General features: G+C 32.0%; 1 protein-coding gene and 1 long non-coding RNA gene across 7 annotated transcripts in view; one reads left to right on the top strand and one right to left on the bottom strand.

Annotated features, from left to right (window-relative positions):
* CSMD3 (CUB and Sushi multiple domains 3) overlaps positions 1–18,328 on the top strand; it is a 1,170,304-nt gene that overhangs the window by 396,183 nt on the left and 755,793 nt on the right. For all 5 annotated transcript variants that reach the window (XM_025871014.2, XM_073893120.1, XM_073893119.1 and 2 more), the window contains exon 6: positions 5,410–5,522. In XM_025871014.2, coding sequence (XP_025726799.1) covers positions 5,410–5,522 — 113 coding nt within the window. The remainder of the gene's footprint in view (positions 1–5,409; positions 5,523–18,328) is intronic.
* The window catches only part of LOC141372839 (uncharacterized), a 61,693-nt gene that overhangs the window by 33,082 nt on the left and 10,283 nt on the right, over positions 1–18,328 (bottom strand). Inside the window, exon 2 of one of the 2 annotated variants that reach the window (XR_012378301.1) lies at positions 15,147–15,236. The exons of the other annotated variant lie outside the window; for it this stretch is intronic. This is a non-coding gene — a long non-coding RNA (uncharacterized lncRNA). The remainder of the gene's footprint in view (positions 1–15,146; positions 15,237–18,328) is intronic. 2 annotated transcript variants of the gene reach the window in all.

Raw genomic sequence — 18,328 nt, 5'->3', positions numbered from 1 at the left:
TATAAAAACTGACCACTTGTCAGTTTTTGGTGATTATGAATGAAGATGAAGACATAATAAAGACAAAAACTTGTGTACAAGTCTTTGTATGTACATACATTTTCATTTCTCTTAGGTAAATACTAGGAGTGTGATTGCTAAGTTAAATGATATTTGTATATTGTGTAAGAATTTGCTAACCTGTTTTTCAAAGTGGCTGTACCACACTGCATTCCATAAGCCAGATATAAAAGTTCAAATTGCTCTTCATTCTCACCCATCTTGTGATTTTCAGTTTTTAAATGATAACCATTTTAATGAGTGTATTAGTTCTCAGTGGAATATTCCTATTAGTCATTTTCCTAAGTGGATAGTGATATCTCATTTTAATTTGAACATCTTTTCATGTGTTTCTTTGTTTTCTGTATCTCTTCCTCCATGAAGTGTTCAAAGTTTTTACCTGTTTTTTTAGTTGTTGTTGTTGTTGAGTCATCTGTTATCTTACAAATTTGGAAAATACTTTCTGTTTTGTAGATACATTTTCTTTTTAACTATGTGCATTAGAAATATTTTCTCCTCATCTATGGCTTGTCATTTAATTTTTTTAATAATGTATTTTTGTGAGCAGAACTTTTTAAAATATGAAGCTCACTTTATCTTTTTTTAAATGATTCATGCTTTTTCTCTCTTATCTAACAAATCTCCCACTAATCCACAAATTTTTCTCTCATGCATTTTTCTGGAAGTTTTAATATTTTTGCATTTACATTCATGTCTATGATCCATTTTGAATTAATAATTATGTAGGGTTGAGGTGATTTCCTTATTTTTTGTATTAAAATATTCAGTTCTACACCATTTGTCGAGATGATATTTTTTCATCATTCAGTTACCTTGAATTCTTTGTTAAAAATCAATTGGTCATATATCTGTAGATTTATTTCTAAACTTTCTATTTTCTTCCATTTATCTGTGTATATATCAGATCAGCAGCACCTCATTATTACTGTAGACTGATAGTCTAAAATCAACTAGGATGAATCATCTAATTAAGTTCTTTTTAAAAAACAGTTATTCTAGGTACTTTATGTTTCCACATGAATTTTAGAATCATTCATTTTCACAATGATTTTCATGGCCACATATGGTTACAAAACAACAATTCAAAGTGTTTTTGACTGGCGTATCTTCCCCTATCCCCAAAGGCAGTTTTAGTGGCTACTATTTATTAGAACACACTTTGAGAAATGTTGTAATAGGATATTACCCAATTTGATTAGCAGCTGTTCATTATCTATAATTTGAAAAGTGCTTATGGATTCAGAGATAAATCCAATGTGATTCCTGCTTCTAACTCCTTATCTATAGAACATGCACAGTATAATCATATGAATGTTGTGATAAGTGCCATAAGAAGTACTAAAAGAGGGCATGTGCCCAAACAGCTTATATTCATGTATTTTCTTGATAAATAACATCAGTGTACATCTACTATTCATCAGTCATTGTGCTCAGCACCAGGAATTTAATAATCTACCTTCAAAGGAAATGTAAATAGTAGTGAGGATGGAAAACTTTCTACTATACAAAATAATAAATGATGTGATAAGACTATGCAAAGGTTCTCTGCGATGAAAGAGGAGATTTGGTATTTATCTCAACCTTGAAACTTTGACTGGCTTCACCGAGAATGATTAGGTAAGCAAATGAAGGTAAAAAATATATAAAGACATTTTAGCCTTAAAGAGATCTTCATGGAAAGGTCTTGAGTTAAGATGAAAGAATACGTACTAGGAATTTTTTACAGGTCAAAGTAGGACAATTGATCTCACAAAATCTTGGAGAACGGAGGAAGCCAGAGAAAGAATTGGGTCAAAAAAAGTAAAAGAGGGAAAAGGGGAGACAGGGAGAGAGGGCAAGAGAGAGAAAGAAGTAAAATTAGGAGAGAGCAGGAGAAGTATGTTGGGAGAGTGAGGTTTTTGATGATTTGAATAATTACGGGTTTGAAGTCAGATTGTGCCTGAGGGTACTAAAGATGAGGAAAGACAGGTCATTAGGTGTGAATGATTTTAGGGCATTGGAAAGATAAAAAAAAAAAAAAAAGATGTTAAAGCCACAAAGAGGACACCTGTTGTTGCAAGTGTTAACTTTAAGAGAGTTGAGAACCAGAGGTCAAGGGATGACAGCAATAAGGATCTGACAAGAGAGTATACACCAAAGACCTAGGCTTAAAATAGATTTTGACACTTCTAAAAACTGGTAAAGACTTGTGATTCTCTCAGTTTTCTTACACTTACTGATTTTTTTGTACCGATTACAATCATATTCTCTAAGGCACTATCTACAATAGAAAATGTTCCATGTGATTTTAAATTAGTTTACTAAAAGAAGTAAGTATCAGTTTATGATTTAGTTACTTTTTCTGCAGGAAATTATATAAATAAAACATTTTGTAAAGGTTAATATTGGCAAGTTACACAGTATTATTGTATTTCTACATTGAATATTCAATGAAATTTGATGTCATTGTTAATTTACTGTGTCCATTCCAATTTATTAATTACTCAAAAGACAGGTTTTGAATTCTTCTTGGACACAAAAACAATAGTAGGTTGTAAATTTATGACATTTATCATTATCATAATTTTCTTTGATTTAATTTTCCTAAAGCCCAGTTTAGCAATTTAAAACAGAATCGTGAGTGTTGCTGTTCTGAGTATAAAATGGAAAAGACATTAGAACAACTGAAACCTCATTTCTAGACATTATCATATTACTATTTAATGTTTTTGTACATCATTTGCCACCATGTGAAGTTATCTTATTGATTTATCTATGTTACCTTCTTTATTTTCACTTTGCAAGATTGTGGATCTTGTCTTTCTTATTTACTACTATATTTCCAACCCTTGGTATCAGGATTAACAATGAGTTATATTTAGGAAATATCTCCTTTCATATTTAATAAATTATCTAAATTAATTAATTTAATGGAATCTTTCTAGGCAGCATTTATTCTCAATCCTCCATTTCTAAGATGTCTTGATAGCATATGAAATATGGTACAGAAATATGTATGTGCATTTTCCAGATTGCTCTATAAGACATAGACAAAGCCATATTGTATAAATTATGTTTAAAAATATTCAATACTAGCAGACTATCATTTGGAAGGAGAGATACTGTGGTGCACTTGCTTTATGGTCAGTGTCTTGGCTTACCTATAGTTCTGCTTCATAAGCTGAAACATTGAGGCTGTCAAGAATATCTTCTTATTTGCACCCCTGTTAAGTTGCCATTATTTGCTCCATCTCATTTGTATTGTGCCTCTAGCTACTGCAACTCTAATATCTTCAATTCCACCTTTCTCAATTCCTGAAGGTGAATTCAGTTGCAAACTATAGTTCCATAGTAGCTATTACTTGTCTTTTCTACCCTCTTTTGCTGAAATTATCTTTGATGTCCCTGGGAAAGATGGGAAGTTTATCCTTTTTATTGCCTGTTCCATCTTCTCTCCTCTCTTACTTTTGTTGTCTTTGTTGAATTGTTTCTCATTTATTGGATCTTCTAAGGGCCTCCCTCCAAACTCTGTACTTTAATGTATTTCAACCATCCATGTATTATAGTCTCATTACACTTAGAAATGTGTGCAGACTGTCAAAAATAATTTAAACTTTCCCTAATGGATATTTATGGGCATCAAATCAAGGAAGTGAGGAGAACCAAATTGTAAATCAAAACTTGGCATGAAACATGCTAGTCTATTGAAAATATAATTGTACCAAATCTAAATACTTTCTCACTGAATTGCTTTTTAAACCAAACCAACCAACAAGCAAAGGTAAACATAACCTGGATAGTTTTGAAAGTAAAGAAGTAAAAATTTAAAACTTGAGTCTTAACCTTATAAAGTTATATACATATCTTTATTTGCTAAATTCGGATATGAAAAAGGAGCCAGTTACATCAATAAACAGGGTCACTGCTATGAAAAGAGAAAATAGGGCATTGACAGAGAAAAGTTAGAGAAGATGCATTCTAAAGTGGAAGGAGGGTTGAGAAATGTATGTGATAGAGCCCATCTTGTTCATGTTAGAATCATGAACATTGGACCACACAGTAATATTGCGAAGACCATTCTATCTATACACCTGTGCGGACACATCTGCCCACAATGATACAGAAAAGGTGAATTCATATTTGTATGGCATGGCAGATAGTCATCCACAGAAAGTGATAGCTAGTTCCAAAATATCGTGGGAAAGTAGGTTTTGGGGGAAATAAGGGAACATGTTGTATAAAGGGTCCTTGGATCACCATGTCTGCATCTCAACAGTGATTAATGTGTACAACGTATATTCCAGTGTCCTCCTACGGGTCCCCTAGAGTGACTGCCTGCAAAGCACTGAGAGAAGAGTTGTAATCATCCCCCCCCAGCACACACACGCACACACACGCACGCCAGTTATTTTGCTGTATGATGAGGAAAAGCAAAAGTTTTGAATAATAGTAGAGATACATCATACCTGGTTATTAGGAAACCTTAGCGAAAAACCCTTCTTCAGTATGTAGTAGTCTAGCTTTTGAGAATATTTTACCTTGGCTTTATTGCACACACCTAGGATTTAAATGAGTGAGTATATGGGTGTAATCTTCCTTTATTGAATGAAATTAGAGAAACTGCTTCCCTGGAAATCTTCAAAAGATATAGAACAAGAGAGTTACTTCATCTGTTGACCATGACCAGTACCTGGCGCATAGTTTCAAAGTTTTACTCTAACTACCTTGCTTTAAGGAGACTATGAAATGGTACCTTGTGACTAAATATATGGAGAATAAATATACATCCAAAATACAATCATCTGTTTTTTCTCTGTCAATTGGGGCAGACCTCTAGTGCATTATAGACTACATATTATAATGAAAGCTAATCACAAAAATTTATAGTATTGGAAATCACATTAAAAGAGTGCTTGCCCTGTGAAAAGAAATTAGGAAATTTGCCATAGAACATGAAATTTGGAAAATATATTAAGTGGAAAGAGTCTATCAATTGCTTTGAAGTCTGTTTTCTAACTCTACCATATCGATATATTATTGAGGAGCCTAAGGACCAGCACCATCAGCTCAGCCTCCATTATGTTTATTATTATCTAGGCAATAAATTTAGGTGAATCGAAAATTCTATCCGGTTCACAGTTTATTTTATTAATATATGCAACCTGATTGGAAAGCACGTTTGGAGTTGCACCATTCTCTGATTGACTTTCCTATGCATAAAATAACTAATTTATTAGTATTTAAAAATTAAAAATGAAATGTCATGAATATTGTATACAGGTAGACATTTTTTGGGGTCCCACTTCAGTGAAAACATTTACTGCTGAAAAGTTTTTAAAAATTTTTTTGTTGTTGTCTTTTATAATTCAGGTTATCTGGAATGAATATACCACCACCAATTATCAGCAACAAAAACTGGCTCAGACTGCATTTTGTTACAGACAGCAATCACCGATATCGTGGGTTTAGTGCTCCATATCAAGGTATGTTTAATGAATTCCTTTGTCTCTTTTGATATGGGAAATGATTTTGGTACATACAGCTGGATTTTGCGACAGAAGCAAAATATATTTTGCATTAATAAATGGTAATTTGAATAAGCAAAAATGGGCATTCCCTTGCTGAGGCAATAATGTGATAATAACTAAATTACAATAGAAAAGTTAGTTGGTTTTTATAGCACGGTGCTCAAAATAAAGAATATTATGGGCTCTAAAAGATAATATGTAACAGATGTCATGCTTTACTTTAGTAAAGTGCTTCAGCAAATAGACATGCTTCCTAAAGCTGTACCACAAAACACTGACGAAAATCTGCAGTTGTAAATAGACTCTCCATCAATTGAAATCCATTTTCATATACAGTGTGTTTGCTATTGCTAGTTTAATCAACCTTGTTAGGATTATTATCCGTTGTTTTTATTAACAGGCATAATTTTGAATAAGTGAGATATAGTATTTGATGTATTAACTTGAAAAAACTTTATTTAGAACAAGATTATTATGAAGATGCAGTTTTAATGAAAATGTAGCTTCTACGATGTTTATTAATATTATGTGGGTTTAGTGTACTTTATCCTCAGACTACTTATGTAAATAATTCATTTCATTTTCAGTAGTGTATCAGCTCCTGTTAAGGGAATTGTGAGCACTGCCAGTGTTACATTTTTCCATTTATCTGTTTTTCTTTTTTCATTTAATGTTTTCCTTTATAGTAGTCTTAAGTCTTAGGCACTTTACAAATTTAATATGGTGACTTTAGGTAGCTTATAGTTAATACCTGAAATGTTATTTAGGCCACATACTGTTTTCTGGAATACAAATTTCAACAATTAATTTGTATTTCGAAGACCAGTAACCTATCTATAGGCATCCTATCAATAAGATTTCTGACAATAGTAGTAACAGATTAATGTGATTGGTATTTTGGCATTTATAATAGTCTATTGAGTATTACTGTAACAAAAATCCCTAAAATAATAACTTAAAAGTAAAGATTTTAGACAAAACCCACTGTAGAAAAATCTATAATTTCTATTGCTAATGTAGTTAATTTGAATGGAAGCAGGAATGCAAATATGCTCTTAAATCTATGCATTTCTCATAACTGAATACATTATACATCATAAAATACTGTATTTTTAAAATTGAAAATTAAATATGCATAGAAAATTACTTTTATATATTTTTTAAAAATAGCTGTCCAGAGTATAGTAACTTGAATCTTACCAGTTTCAAACATTGTCACTTTTAAATTTTGAAATAATATTTTGTTGAATTTCCAACTTCAATATCTAAAATTTTTGTGTACTTCAGGAATCAGAGGACTCCTTCTATTAAAAAAAAATTGTTGTGGAGCTTCTTTATCCCTCTGGGTTGACCCCTTCCTTTTGGGGTTTTCCAGCCGTATGATTTTTTGGCTCTAATTCCTCTGCAATGAGTTAAAACAGATGGCATGGCAGGAATTCAAAAGACTCTCATCTTTGACTCATGTGGTGATCTTTTCTACTAGATTCATGGAATCTTTCAGTCAGATGGCTTTTCCTCATCTGAATAGAAATAAAGTATTTTATGTTTAAATGTATAACCTGGAGGAAAAAACATGATCTATCTCAAAAATAAAATGATACTTCATTTGCTTTATGTAGTATGGTTCCATGAAACTGGTATCCTTAGATAGGGTTGTTTTGCATTATAAGATAATAGGGCAAAGCTGCCAATAGATTTGTGTATTTAATTATTATTTTCAATATTCCACTTGCTGATCTTATATTGACTTTTATTAAGTAACTTCAGGTTCAATTTGATTTTCTAGCATTGCCTATCTGGATTCAGGAGTGAAAAAGAGCCTAGCAGTGAATTCACTGCAGTAAAATAGAAAGGAAGTGTTTTATGGGGTATGCATTTTTTCAATTTTCTTCAAGAAAAGGAGTTCAAAAGAGGGTAATTTTTGGTGTAATCTATATCTACATAATGTAGAGGAAATAAAGTGGCCTAAGAAAATGGAAGCTATGACTTTATAATATGATCAAGGAAAGGTTTTATTATATAAAAATCCACCTTTACATGTATCCTTTTAAAACTTCCCTGATTTAGGCCTGATTTTTCTAACTGCATTATGTCCAAATAACATTTTACCTAGACAACTATAAACAAATTTGGGCTAAAAAAGAAAAAACCCTCTAAGAAGCAAACTTAAATAGCTGTAAAATTCATAATTCTGACAACTTGAAAGACATGCCCTAGCATGAAATGCTAATCATCCTGTTTTACATTGTACTAGGCTACCATTTCATATCACTGGTGTCTAGATTAAAGCCAATGAAAGAGAACAAAAATTAACATACAAAAGTCATAACCAGGTTTCCATATAATAGTTTCTTAATAACTCAAATATTTATTGAGTACCCCGTGATTATTACCGTTATCTTTTATTTTGAATTAATTTAATGTTTTAATGAAGCTCTAGGTTTCCAAAGACTGATTATTTTCTCCATAGCATTTCTGTTTAACCTGTGCTCTTTATAAAAAACCTTGAAAATTAACTGCAAACTTACTAAGGGTTCCTGAATGGCATTAGCTGTATGTCCCATCATGGATGGCGTAGTCACATAGACACACTAACACGCTTTCCTCAATAGAGCATCCTTTAAATTGTGTTAGAAGCTAGCTTCCTTTTGGTTCAGATATAATTTAAATAGGGTTAAGTAGAGGTAGTGGATAACACGCTAACAAATGTAATTCTATTTTAACTCAAAAATATTCAGAAAAGTCTTGATTTAAATAAATTCCCTTTGGTATGTAAATTGCTTCCCCCTTCCCAGATCCCACACTGAATATGTCCACTTCTATCTAAAATAAAACCGACTCTTTTTTTCCCCCGGGGTTTATTTATATTGGAAATCCCTTCTTTGAAAACCCTATTATTATCTTTACTATGTTTCAAAATTTTTTTCTCTTTAATTTTCAACTCTCCCCCCAAGAAACTTATTTCAATATCATTTTACTATATTAGTCTTTGTGTTTTTAAAATTCTTCCTGCATTCAAGTTTCATTAAAATTCTTCTAATGAGAACTTGAATTGTGCTACGTCACACATAAGTGGTGTCATTTTTCTTATCTGTGGTGTTTGAAAGTCCTCATATTTATTTTTTGAAACCTCCATAGCATTGTCATTTGATTTTTATAATAAACCTAAAATTTATTTATTTCCCATTTCTATAAATATCTGATCATGTGTTCTTAATTTCTAAATTGGAAGGAGATTTTCAGATGACAATTGTCCAATACATAAAACCTTACCTCTAGATGGTGTTTATTTAAAAGTATTATGTTTTTACCCATCAGTCTCCATTATTCAACTATGAAACATTATTACAACATTTTTCATTTTAAGTTTTTCAACATTTCACATTTTCTTAATGTACAAAGATGTTATAGCTGTAGATAATCACAAAATTATCTTTGGCATGTAAGTTTAAGAAAGTGCAGCATATAATTAATTCCAATTATCCAAATATATGAATTTCTATATTATAGATTATGTTTTCTAAATTCTTACAGATTTTATCACATTTTGACTTTCCCTTTTCTTCCATAATCTTGTTTATGTGATTCTTCTTATGTGGGTTAATATTTTCTAGACACTTATTTTCAATTTAACAAAGATACATCAATAGGAAATACAGTGTATTTTAAAGTTAGGAAGGAAAATACTTTAGTTTCTCAAAGAGGTTGTCATCCTTTTTGGGATCAGCTGTGTGTCTTTTTGGTGAGAAAAACATATTTAATGAATGGAACTTTCAAATTGTATTGAGAATGCACTGCTATAAACCTCAATTATACAGAGGCCTGTGACATTTTAGATGCACATAATTTAAGTGAAAAACAACTTTGGAGGAGTATCCACTTCTTAGATTTGGAAATGTTTTGACATAAACGTGAGTGCAGATTTACTGAACAAAGATAAATAAGATTATCAGGGGTCCCGGGTAATCTATAAGGGAAAGACTAAGAATTGGAGTTTGTGAGGTTACTAATTGCTCTCTGAGTTGTTTGAGCCTTGGTTTCTCCATCAGTGGGAAAAAAAAAAAAGACACAGTGGCTAGACACATAATTGTGCAATTAAAAATGTATTAGGATTTCTATGAGTAAAAGTCAGACATTCAGTGAATAAAGATGCTTCAGTGGAAAGAAATAATCAACCATGGGAAATGGATAAGAAACATACTTTCTAACCATGAGATAGAAATAGTTTAAAAATTGTGATCAAACAGAAATCTGAATCCTGGAACCACATGTAAAAATGAAAAATCCTACATTTTTTAAGTACATTCCCACTTCTCCAGGGAAGAAAGGACTTTTCCTTAGAACACAATTTTAAAGTGAAATTAAAAAAAATAGAGTTATGTTATAAAAACTCATAATGATTTTTAAAATAATATCGTTCAATTTTACAAATAAAGCACAACATCAAAGCAATTTGTGTAATGCTGTATTTTTTTTCTAATTTTGCTTAGGCATCAGTTTTTCTTTGTGTACCTTGGTATATCCATTTATAATAAAGCACAAGAAATCCCATCCCAGCATTCTAATCACAAAACTCCTCCTTTAATTTGATAACCATCAATGTGAGTCATTGGGATTCAAGGTTGGAGGTGGGACTGTGACATAATAAGAGAAGTTCAAAACTTTTGGTTCAGATAATTTAGGTGTACATAGTTTACTGTAATCAGAATGTTGGACATGGATAATTAGGCTATTTTCCTGGTGAAGACAATTGGTAGGGCTTTGCTAATATAATTCAAGAGATACTCTCTCTATATATATTTCATATTATTGTAGGTATTATTTATTTTTTAGTGAGTACCTACTGTGGGAAAATTCATAAACTGTACTTGAATTGTTACCTCAAAATAATCCCCTTTTCATACATTAGACAAAAAGCATTATTTTAAGGTTAGGAAGTCAGCTAGTTATTTTCATTTACTGAGTTTTGAGAGAATAAGATGTTGAGTTCCATTGGTGTATAGTGTTTGAGAATAACTTCTAATCTTGTATCTTATTTCCTTTTGATTTTATTATGAACATCACTTTTTTTTCCTTCAAGTCTCATTCAGTGTTAAATCATTCCTTTCATCTTGAAATTCTCTTTTTTTCCTTTTATTCTGAGGTAAAAAAAAAGAAACTTCTTTTACTTCTTGCTTAATGAACATGTCTGGTTTATGGAGTTAATCGTTGTAATTAGTACAATGTCTACACAACAGGCAGAGATAATGAATATATTTAATAGTCAAAATGGTCTAAGTAACTATTGGTCTGTCTAAAAAAACCATTAAAAACTCCCTATAGCATTTCCTCTGTGATATAAATTTATGTTTATAGTTCATGCCAATATAACATTTAAGGCCTTTTACCATATTAGTTGATAATGATAGAATTAAATTCTTCCATAGCTAACTATATTTACTTTTTCATTCCCATCCTTAAAACTTATATGCCCATCTTCCTATATATCCCTCAGACCAAAATTCTGTTCAGAACTTGTGGATGTGCTTGACAGTAAACTAATTATTATTTCATTTCAAATTTCTCTGAAGTAGACTGTTCACTGTGAAACACAACTAGTAACCTGAGTGAAGCATTGTATGTCAGAAACACAATGTTAGTGATTCATTTTTGCTTAACATTAGTCAAACAATAATTTCTAGTAAAATACTTTATCTTGCTAAACATTTTAACATTTATGAATTAAAATTAAGCCATATGATTCACTGTATTTAGAGTTGGACCAAAGTTTTAATATATAAAATGAGAATTTAGATATAGAGTAGAATATTAGGAATAATATTTCATTTATCTCACCTCACTGTTTTATAGTCCTTTTATTCTGGTTGTGAGTTAACTATATGCATTAACACAGAGACTACCCAGAGTTTTTGATGGATGTCTTTTAGGAGAAAAAGGTATTTTGGAACCATTACATTCAGATTCTGATTAAAAGGATCACTTAAAACAGGGTGACCATGGATTTTTTTTCCTTTTACATTTATTTATTCATTTATTATTATTATTATGTTATGTTAATCACCATACATTACATCATTAGTTTTTGATGTGGTGTTCCATGATTCATTGTTTGCATATAACACCCAGTGCTCCATGCAGTACATGCGCCTGTTAATACCCATCACCAGGCTAACCCATACCCCCACCCCCTCCCCTCTAGAACCCTCAGTTTGTTTCTCAGAGTCCATAGTCTCTCATGGTTCCTCTCCCCCTCTCCCATAGATAGCGGGGGAGGGGTCCTCCCTCAGCTGCTACCAACAAGTGATAGTGACAATGGATTTTTAAGCAAAGTACAGCAAGAAAATGTAAGGAGAAAGAATGTATGTACTTAAGAAGTAGTCACAGAAATCACTATATTAAAGATGATATGGAGATTCTGTTATAAAATTTTCATTATTTTCCTAGGAATTGAATCAATCTCCATAACATTGATATTAGAATGATCCTGACATAGTCGAGAAGGAAAATATCATTTATTATTATTTAAAGAAAGATCCTTAAGGCTTTCAGTTGCTAAGTGTTTTTCTCTTAAGCCAGTATTTTGGTTGTTTCTTTAAAAAAATAATGCTTAAAATAAAATCTTTATGGTTTGCTAAGTGTTCTTTCTTAGGCTGGGGTTTAATCCATTTATATAAACCATTTGTCAATATATCTTAAAAAGTGAAAGGGAAATTATATTAACCTTATGTTATAATCTCATGGAATTTGTAAGAATCCAGAAATATCTTAGCAAAATGATTGTGATTTAGATTAGTATTTTCAAATACAGCAACTACTATGAGTAGGAGATAATTATCAAATATCCAATGGTGATACTTTCTAAAACATAGAGTAGTAGGTTTAAAATATAGTGCTTGACAACTGTACAACTGAAAAAAAATCATTTTGGTATAACATTTTAATTTGGCTCATGCTTTCCTATTAATGATAAGATAAACTTGCCAGTCTCTTCTAGGAAAAACATCTCTTTTGTGTTAACTCAACTTCCTTGGGGCAAAAGCTCAAACTTTCAAGTTTTAGATCACTTCCTTCTTTTTTAAAGAAAATTTCTAGATATAAGTGATAGCCTGTGAGACCTAGTAGTGTTGGGATAAAATACGGGACAGATATGGCCTGTTCATATCTAAACCCTTGCTCTGATTCATAAATATGAACCAGTTTCCATGGAGATGTCACTTCTTGGTAACTAGGAATCCTGTAGACATCTATTGGTAGTATCCACTAGGCAACTTGTGATATGCTCTTTAAGGATGGTCAGGTGTCCACCTTTCTGACTCTACTCTGTGACACCTTTTGCTCTGTCTTCCCATCTACTCTTTAGCTAAAGCTCTTTAAGCCTCATTTTCTACTATAAATTCTCTTTTTCCCTTACCATAATGACCCCATGGCAGGGTCCTGGCTCTGTGTTAATTCACTCCTACTTATCTGCTACCCAATACCCATCGGTTAGTAAAGTGTAAAACTACCCACTTGCTGCACACATATGATTCTGGTGCTCTGCTGAATCTGGGTATATCTTTCAGGGGCTTACATTTTTCCATAAGTGAATGATGTATGATTTCAGACTTAATTCCTATAGAAAGTATAGTTTAACAAATTTATATAGATGCTTATACTATATCTAACTTCCATCCTCCATGAGAGTTTTTACACAATAGGGCAGCTTACACTTTCTGTTCCTATCAGACAGTGGGAAAGCTTTTTTTGTGTCATGTCCTAGTTTTTACTAATCATAGGTTTTGTAAAGCTCTATTAACTATGTCTTCCAGGTTTACCTCCTGATCTGAAAAAGAAACTGTTTGAAATTTATATTTCATATTCTCTTTCACCATAACATAACTCTTAAGACTAATATCTAGATATGAACGTTAAAAAAATGTAGTATTCAGTCAAAGTTGTATAAGAACTCTCTGAAATCAAAGGGATCCCCAAGGGCTCAAAGAATGGGGAAAGTCCGCAGTATCAAGAATAATAGTAACAAGAAATACAAATGTTTTAGATTTTCAAAATAGTCCAGCTATTATTAAATTCAAAACTGATCTGATCAAAGAAATATACATATTATATTTCCTACATAAGTTTAAAATATATTCTATACTGATTTAATAATTTTTTAAGCTACATTTACAATCACAAATTGATTTTTTTTTTAAATATGTAAGTCTATAATATTTACTATCTTATCCCAAGCATCTTTGGGTTAATATTTTCAGTTAATATAATTTCTATCAAGTATTTTAAAATTTTATAATGTAATGAATTCATGAATAACACTTTTGTTTATAATTGTTTGAATTTCTTGTATTTCAAAGTACATCTGGTAGATTACAAAAACTGCCATCATTTTATGGTCGTACCTCATGGTGATTCAATATTGTGCCATTTAGTATTCATTTGTAGATAAATATATATGAGAGAGTTTTACTCATATTAAGAATTCTTAAATGCTAACATTTACCTAGTGAGGGCAATTTTGTTACATCACCTAAGGAATGAGCATATAACAAAAGATAAGTGATTAAGTTGGTGTTTAGCAAACAGAATTCAGTGTTTTATAAATTCTGTGGCAATGACACGTATATTGAACAGGTGATTTTGTCTTTAGTAAGGATTTAATAATTGCACAAGATCGCCTTCAAAGGGCTTATTCCATCAGGCACAACAAGTACAAGCAATCAAACACACTGTATATGATTGATTCTTCCATGTCAGTATGAAAAATGGAGTCTGAGGCAATGCTTGTGGACCTTGCATTCATTTCATAGGTAGTTTTGCCATGCCATTCGAAAATAACATCACAGAATTAAAATCCCTAGACTTTTTAATTCAAAATCACAGATATCCAGAAATAGTTAAAGGCAATTCAGCAAAAGTTCCTTCAAATGATAAAAAAAAAAAAAAAAGGATTTTCCTTAAGTTTAAAGTTGTATGGCAATGGTGGTCACACACGGTCAACTTTGGGGCCCAAAAACTCCACAATCACTGGGTTAAACAAATTTAAGTTGAATTATTCAATTTTTTTTTTTAAAGATTTATTTATTTGAGAAAGCGAGAATGAGAGAGAGAGAGAGAGTACATGAGAGGGGAGAGGGTCAGAGGGAGAAGCAGGCTCCTCGCTGAGCAGGGAGCCCGATGCGGGACTCGATCCCGGGACTCCAGGATCATGACCTGAGCCGAAGGCAGTCGCTTAACCAACTGAGCCACCCAGGCGCCCTGAATTATTCAATTTAAGCAAATGATACCTTTTAAGGTTATTTAGGACCTGCTCTTCCTCAGGACACCTTTTGGGAAATGATCCTAGAAGTTATAAATGGTAGGATTGGCTTCATGTGACAATAAATTTATTATTACATATTCTGATCTTTCTTCAGTTATGTAATTAACTGAAGTATAAATGAGGCATATTGCTAATGTTATTTAATTAAACTAAAATAATTTTTTAGATCAAAGCCCCATTTGAGATTATTATGACACATTTATTTATTCCATCATTTACTGTCTGTCCAATTTTGTTCAACAAAAATACTAATGAGCACTTACTTTGTAGCAGACACTGAGCTAGGCTCTGCAAATTACATAGTCCTGAGTTCAGTCCAGTTCAGTTCGGTCCCTGAATTCAGAGTTTCCTGTCTAGTGTGTGAAAAGATGAATGAATATTCCATGACAAGAAAAACAATTTATGAAGTATTATAATTTAAAAAATACAAGCTCATATGGGAAGTGAAGGAGAATACATGGTCCAGGAAAACTCTCAGAATACTTGGCATCTGACTTGAGTAATAAGGGATGCAGAGTAGTTGTAGGTTAGAATGGTGATGTGATATCTATGGTATAAAACTATGATAGTCTATGTACTATTGCGGTACGGGTTATTAAAATGTTGAAATAATATGATTGGAAAATAACTAGCCACTCTCATTGGGCCAAGAGCATGTGCACTGCCTTCTGACTCCTGACCTGCCTTATCTCTTTCTGGATTGCCTCAAAATACAACATTTGGCTCATATCTGTCACAACAGGGCACCTCCTTCTACATACTACCAGTGACCAGCATTCACAATTCAGTTTCTAGTCCCTACTAGCTGTTACTCGGTGTTCTTAATATCACTCAGACTTTCTGGTTCATGACAAATTCAACGTGACCATCAAAAAAATACTACTGTCTATTACTATTGGATGACTTTAAAAAGATGTATTGTTTACTTAAAAGAATAATACATATCTGTGCAAATTAAAAGATATGAGCAATATAAATATTCTATCTACTATTAAAAAGCTAGAAAACGAGTTCTGCATTGTTTTATAGTTACCTGGTTTTATAATTTGCGACACCCTAAAGACAGTGACTGTGTCCTTTTAACCCTGCATCACCAGAGTTTACCATTTTATAGGTGCCAAATAAATGCTGAACAAATGAATGAATAAGTTCATATGCATGTGTCACAATTTACAAAGTATTTGCATACACATTGTCTCATGTACTCCTCGCAATATCCCAGAGATTGTATTACCATCTCTACTTTACCAAACGAGAAACAAAGACTCTGGGACAAGTGATACAGGCCTGCCTTGCACGAGGGCACTCAGGCTAGGTGGCAAGTGGGGGCTGTTCACATCTGGTTCAGCCCATGCCTGATCCCACATCACCTAGAGAAAGGGGATTATTTGTCTGATTCACTCAGATGTCCTGTTTGAGCTAAGGGCAGCCTTGTTGAAAAAAACTATGAAGACCAAGGTCACAGAAAATAGCAGGACCAGGTCTGAACCCTGAAGAGTTTTTGCTTTTAAAGCCTGTTCTAAATCCGCTATGAACTCCAACCTTAGTTATCCTCAAATTTGCAAATTTGTAGAATAGATTTGTTATTTTTAGAAAAGGCTAAAATTCATTGAGAATCAAATTTGGTGGAAAAAAGTAACTGAAAATTGTGGAAATACCCTGTCCTTGATTAGAAGTGACATGTTCATAAAACAATGATGTCAGTTATTAAGTTAGTTAGTATATGGGCAGCACTTTGAATACTGTCTGACAGAGAGTAAGCATTATATAAAATGTTAGCTATTATTACTATTAGCAGCAGCAGCAGCAGCAGGAGAAACATTACCATCCTTATTGTTTTGCTAAAAATGACTTGGAAGGCAATTTCAAGCATGTTATGTATAATAGGGGTATTATTTGAAATGAAAATATCTCAACTTTTCACAATAATTAGTTGGAGACTCATATTTATTTGATTACATAATGTAAGTGCTTGTTTGTTGATTTAAAAAAAAAGGATTCTGTTTAACACAGGTTTCAGTACGGTAGATATTATAATGAAAATTAGTCCCAGTAAGCTATATCAAATATTTAACAGACAATCGTTTTACAAATTAACCATGTGAGATACCAGCAGAGTATCTTCCTTGCTCTACCATATGTCTACGGGGTGAAACAAACAACAAAATCATCTGCTGTTATAGGCTGATTTTTTATTAGATCAGGTACTACTGACTGTTACTGGAAAACCCAAGATGGAATCTGTAGCTATAAAACAGCTAAGGTGAGGGAAGTATAAAGCCTTTCTTAGGAAAGGCAATAGTTTTATTATGCCCAGTGTATTTTTGTTGGAAAAGGTCAAATTAAAACATTATATTGTTGATCTAACAAGAAAGCAACTTTGTTGCATTGGGATATATCCTTCTTTCCTACAGAAAACATAACAAGTACTTGTTAGAGTTTCCGTAACTAACATGGGCCTCCAGATTTTGTGTTCAAAACTTACGTTGAATTTCCAAGAACATACATATCTTTCTAGTTTATCAACATAACAGAAAGCCAGCTAACTCTTTCCTGAGGCAGATGTTTAAATAAGAATAAAAATAAAACCTCAGATTGCAAAGGTAGTGAAAGAGAGATTACCAAGAATAAAATTTCCTTTGTACAAGTATTGTTCTGGAAAGAACACTGGGCTAGAAGTTGGTAAATCTGGCTACAGCCTCCACTCTGTGAACTTGAATGGATTCCTTAATATTTCAGGACCTTGAGATCATTTGATAATGGAAAAATAGACTTTTCCTGAGTCTAAAATTATTTGGCTTAATATACTATTTGCAATGCCAGTAAGTCACAAAAGTTTCTCACAGTAGTAATACACACACACACACTTTTATATTTCCTTATAGCCACATAAAAACGTAAAAGAAACAAGCAAAATGAAATTTAATTAACTTCAACTATTATGTCCAAAATATTAACATTTCAACAGTAATGTAAAATATTAATGATATACTTTGCATTATATTTTTCAATTGAGTCTCAAAAATCTAAATGTATTTTATACTTACAGAACAACTCATACTTAACATTAAATTTTCAATGGGACGAGTTGATTTTTAACAGGCTAGAAGAATAATTTACTTATAATAATAATAAGTACAACATTTCAATGTATTAGCAACTGTTATTTACTTAGATTTCACTGTAATTCTTACTGTGTGCATAAAATATTCCAATAAACACATCATTATGTATGCTTCCAACACTTTCACTAAAAAACTACATATTACATAATGCAACAGTTAAAATGTAGTACCAAAACAATAAGATTGCATTTAATGGAAAAATAATTCATGCTACCTATTTCTAAGTTGAAATTAAAATTAGTTACAATAAAATGAAATTAAAAATTCAGTTTTTCAGTCTTACTAGCTATATTTCAAATTCTCAAAAGCCACAAGTGGCC

The sequence above is a fragment of the Callorhinus ursinus genome, unplaced genomic scaffold (assembly GCF_003265705.2).
Source record: "Callorhinus ursinus isolate GAN/ISIS: 27379988/994484 unplaced genomic scaffold, GSC_fseal_2.0 scaffold5, whole genome shotgun sequence".
NCBI lineage: Eukaryota > Metazoa > Chordata > Mammalia > Carnivora > Otariidae > Callorhinus > Callorhinus ursinus.
Note: the sequence above shows the minus strand (reverse complement) of the source record. Positions and strands in the feature narration are given on the sequence as shown.